A 5,155-nucleotide genomic window follows, 5' to 3' on the forward strand; every position below is an offset into this window, starting at 1 on the left:
GAGGGAACCTTACGACACCAGTCCTTGAAATAATAATGTAGAGAAAAATGAGTTTCAAAGCCTAAGATGCAATATGTAGAAAAATTCAAAATAATTATAAGCATCAACATTCTGTATATTTCCATCTGGAAATGAAAATTTTTGATCATTTTGTTTACATTTTGTACGTTATTTTGAACTACTAGAATGCTATGAATATAATGTGAGCATAGTCACTCTACCTATATCCATCAAAACATTAAAAAAACTCCACAAGTCTGCAACACATTCTCTCAATTGAAAGACACACAAGTGTTGTTACCATTTTTAAGAAAGTTTTGCAAAGTATTGTTGTTCTACATATATCCACCCATATTGTTCTGCTTTTCAGGGATAGAGGAGATACAAAAGCACTACAAAACAAAATTTAAGCAAAAGAAAAACATGCATATATCACTATCTTAAATAAAAGTTTCCACACAATCTGTATGTTGTTCATACTTTCAAATCTATCCTCCATGGAAGTATATGATGTAATTGCATGTATGTCTTTCTCAAAAGCATGTGCAATATAGTCTTTAGAAACACCAAAAATCTTCATAAGAAAAAATAGATTCCTGTACACAAAGTTATATATTAGTAACAATTAGAAAATTATTTTATTCAATTTAAAAGAATTACAAATAATCTAAAATTTATACAATAGTCAATAAATATTTTATCTAAAAAATGTACTAATTTTATTTTGAATTTTTGTAGTTTGATATATAGAATCAATTGTCATATATACATCAAAGAACAAAAAAAACTCACCTTTCAATGACTTGTAGATATCTTCACAATGTCAAATTCTTCATCCAAGGAAATAAGAACTTTAGGATTGCATCAACTTTGTTAAAGTATTCATTTCTCCAACTGATTTTTATCACGATCAATGATATTATCCCCCCAAAAGCCATTCCAAAGGACAATCCCAATGATATCGCATACCATGGATATTTAGTGCTTTTCTTTATTTTATTAATGTAAATTGGAGGAGGAGAAGGAACAAACTCTGGCCAAGAACAATTTCTGGGTAGGGGACACCCCCATAAATTAGGATTCCCTGAATAAGAGGATTCTCCAAAGTCAATCATATGTATTCCTTGTGGTATGCTTCCTGAAAGGTGGTTGTTTGATAGATCCAGTGAACCCAAAAAGCTTAGAGATTCAAGCTCTGTAGGGATTTGTCCTGAAAAATGATTTCTTGAAAGGTCTAAGGAATCCAATTGATGCATTTCTCCAAAACTTTTTGGAATGGTCCCATTCAAGTTGTTCATTGAAAGGTTTAGAAGCCTTAGCCCCTTCAAATCCCCAAAATTAGAAGGAACTTTTCCCTCCAATTCATTGCTTGAGAGATCTATGGATGTGAGTGTGGAAAGAATATATTGGTAGTGCTGCTCTGTACCTTTTAAAATCATATCCAATCCATCTTGATATACTGGCCCATTAATATAAGTGGATAATACAAAACCATTTTGACTTTCATTTGCCATTGCTTGCAAGAATACAATTGTGTGCGGAATTGAACCTGAGATATGATTGGAAGAAAGGAGCAAGATCTGGAGGTGCTTTAATTGACCTATCTCTAAAGGAATACTGCCTGTAAATTTGTTCTCCTTCATTATCAATACTTTTAGCTCTGAGATATTTCCAATTAATGTTGGTATTTGGCCTTCAAACAAATTGTTTCCAATATCAAGAACCTGTAGTTTTGAACAATTTGCTATTGAAGAAGGGAATGATCCATTCAGATTATTACTGTGAACAACTAATGAATATAATTCACTCAGCTTACTAAACTCATATGGTAAGCTTCCCTCCAAACTATTATTTCCCAAATTCAGGACAATAAGTAAAGAACAATTGGACAAACTGACAGGGATCACTCCTGTTATCTTGTTGTTTGCAAGATTTAACATGTTGAGAATAGATAACTTGCCCAGGTTTGGATGAATATTGCCACTGAACAAATTGTCATTGAGCAGCAGTATACTCATATAAGAAGGCCACATTGATGGGATGCACCCACTCAATTTATTTCCTGAAAGATCTAGATAATTTAACTGAGGACTGGTTTCCCATAGCCAAGAGGGAATTACGCCCACAAGACTGGCATTAGTTATAACCAACCGTTCAAGTGAAATTTGTGTTGAAATCCAAGGTGGAAATTCACCGTCAATCATACATGACACTAAAAGTAGATCAGATAAATCAAAGGGTGGAATCCAAGTTGTGCTAATATTTAGGACACAATCAGATAAATACAAAGAACTTAATCTTGTGAGGTTGTGAAAGAAAGTTTCTGAAATCGACTGGTAATGGTGTAATGACAGATATAGAGTACGTAAAGAAGGTGGAAGTGACAAAGAAGAGACGGTTTCATTGAAACGATTGCCATAAGCAGACAATTCAGTGAGTGAGGAAAGGTGAGCAAATGAAGGGGGAATGGTCCCGCTCAGTTGGTTGTTATAAAGCCTTAACTCCCTCAACAAAGAGAGACTCCCAAGAGAAGCCGGTATTCTTCCACTAAGTTGGTTGTTACCTAGGGAAAGGTCACTTAAAGAAGCAAGATTGCCAAGGCAGGAAGGTATGCTTCCATTCAAGTAATTGTCTGAAAGATCAAGAACTGTAAGGCGGGTGAGCAGACAAAGGAAAGTGGGAATCGTCCCAGTAAAGCTATGACCATATAAATCTAAAGAGTGAAGATAAGAGAGATTTGCCAAACAGGTAGGAATGGTAGTACCTGGTGTTACTTGATAGATACCAAGAGAGACAGAGACAACGTGGTTGGTGTTATCGTCGCAGGAAATGCCATACCAGGAGGTGCAGCAGTCTGTTCCATTTACCCACGAACTCAGATAGCCATTGGAGTCATTCAAGGCAGCTTTGAAGAGGAGCAGAGCTTGGGATTCGTGGGAAGGACATCTGCTGGACATTAATGGCTGGGAAAGAGGAGGGCAGAAGAAGAGAAGAAAAACAATACCAGTCAATTTGCGTAAAGGGATGGCCATTTGCGTAAAGGGATGGAGGGAATTGCACTTCTTCTCTGGGCGGCCTGTTCTCTTAACCCGCGTGCCGGTCAACAGGTCAATGGTTATTTTATTTCTAAATTACATTCATTAATTAAGTACCAGTTTTTAATAATTTTCTTCTGTCAATTTTCCACAAATTAGCCTACCAGACTTGGGACATTGACGTTAACTTTTCTTTCACTTTTTGACATGGACAACCATTATGCGGATACGATTCGAAATGCTATTTTCAGAGTATTTTCAAATTAGTTGAGAGTTTTTCTTGAGCTCTGTGCACAATCAAGCTTTCATCTCTTGGCAATTTTTATGTAAGAACTTTATGCACTTAAAAACATAAAACATAAGACATCAAAATTAAGATATATAGATGTAGTGATACTATGAATTACATATTTAATATAATTTTAAATAATTTAATATTAATTTTTTTTATTATTTAATATTTTATTTTACTTAAAGATAATATATTAAATTATATTTTATCTTCAATACAAGAAACGCTAATGATAATTTTAATTTCAACTTTAATTTTGTTTTGAGTAATTATTTTATTCAATAGATTGTTTAAAAAATCAATTAAAAAGATTTTTCATGAAAGTTGATTCATTGAAGTTGAAGAGGAAATACTAATTCTAATTGTCAATAATTTATGTTCCTTAGGGAAAGTCTAAGAAGTTTTATAATGTCCACAAGTTTGACATACTAAACTTGGATTTTTTTTGTAAGAGGTGAATAACTATTAAGTTGAAAACAAAGTTATAAATAATATTAGATGTGGTCTTCATATTAATTTATAAATCATTTAATAGTAAACATTTTCTTTAAGATTTGTACCCACTAATATACTATTTAAAATATATTTTACTATCGGCTTAGCTAGGGCACCTAATGAAAATCATCAAAAAATATCATCTCATATTACCTCCGTCTAAAATGTTCATATTTCATATAACCTAATTTTATTTACATATTAACATAGAATTTCAAATACATTATTATTATTGTATTGTCTTATATTATTATATAATTATTATAATAAATAAATATTACAATATTTGTAACTCAAAATTGGCGCTAAAATAAGTAAATAAAATGGCGATGATTTTCACCTGAATGGTCCGTGTTTATTACTATTGGCAGAGATAGCAGGAATGTAGGAGTCCGTTGCGTGGAAATGAGGCGATGACAGCGGTGCAGAGACTAAGGACGTTGAAGGATGCTTTCTGGTGCCGTAAAACTGTTTCAAACAGATTTAAAACCGTTTTCTACTGCCGTGAAACTACTTTACACAAATTTATGATGGTTTAAAGGCGTGAGACAAGTTTACTGGGAGGATATAGAATGGCAAGTCCACTTAAAACAAAGCCTATCGGCTAAAAACGTCATCTAACTCCATTAATATTATTGAGTTTTTTAATTAATTTTTATAAAAGATAAAACATAAATTAATAAAAATAAAAATTAAATTTATGCATAGATCAAAACAAATATTTTTAGATAAATAATAATTTAAAAATGAGATATATAAAATAAAAAAAATAAAAAAAATACATGTCATAAATTTTCTTTATCAAAATACAATTAAACAATTCTAAACCCAAACAAAAATAAGAACATTCCAGATTTTTTTTAATATTAATAAAATATTATCATTTTGTCTTACATGCCCATTTACTCCCGATCGCACGAAGCTCATACGGGACAACTAATCGCACGAAGCTCACTAAAGGTGGACCTTTGAAGAAAAACCTGAAGAAGTAAATATCTTCCAGCAAAATTTTCAAGCACTTTTTTTCTTTTTAGGCTTGAGACAACTTTTCAGGGAAAAAGTACTATGGCAAGTTCACTTATAACAAAAGCCTATTGGCTAATAATTAATAGTGACATAAGACATCTCATGTTGTTTCTAGAAGAAGAGAAGGGATTTGAAAGGTACATGTAATGACTTTACCTTTGAATAATTTTTTTTTAAAAGTATTAATGTATATTTACAGTTATCTATTGGTTTTCTTATGTGAAGATTAGTTCTTAAAGAAATCAATAAATTTAGTGTTACATTTTTTGTAGGAAGACATTATGTTTATCCTTTTTTTGGTCAACAA

General features: G+C 32.0%; 1 protein-coding gene across 1 annotated transcript; it reads right to left on the minus strand.

Annotated features, from left to right (window-relative positions):
• Positions 1–292: 292 nt before the first annotated feature.
• On the minus strand, positions 293–3,054 carry LOC131861615 (receptor-like protein 12). The gene is made up of 2 exons (XM_059214969.1): positions 793–3,054; positions 293–596 (listed from the first exon to the last, which is right to left on the minus strand). The coding sequence occupies exon 1, from the start codon at positions 3,030–3,032 to the stop codon at positions 816–818; it is 2,217 nt and encodes a 738-aa protein (XP_059070952.1). The 5' UTR covers positions 3,033–3,054; the 3' UTR covers positions 293–596; positions 793–815.
• Positions 3,055–5,155: the final 2,101 nt, after the last annotated feature.

Source organism: Cryptomeria japonica, unplaced genomic scaffold (assembly GCF_030272615.1).
Source record: "Cryptomeria japonica unplaced genomic scaffold, Sugi_1.0 HiC_scaffold_29, whole genome shotgun sequence".
Lineage (NCBI taxonomy): Eukaryota > Viridiplantae > Streptophyta > Pinopsida > Cupressales > Cupressaceae > Cryptomeria > Cryptomeria japonica.

Bases quoted from the DNA above. Each gene is read 5' to 3' on its own strand.
- LOC131861615 (XM_059214969.1), bottom strand. From the start codon at position 3,032: ATGGCCATCCCTTTACGCAAATTGACTGGTATTGTTTTTCTTCTCTTC.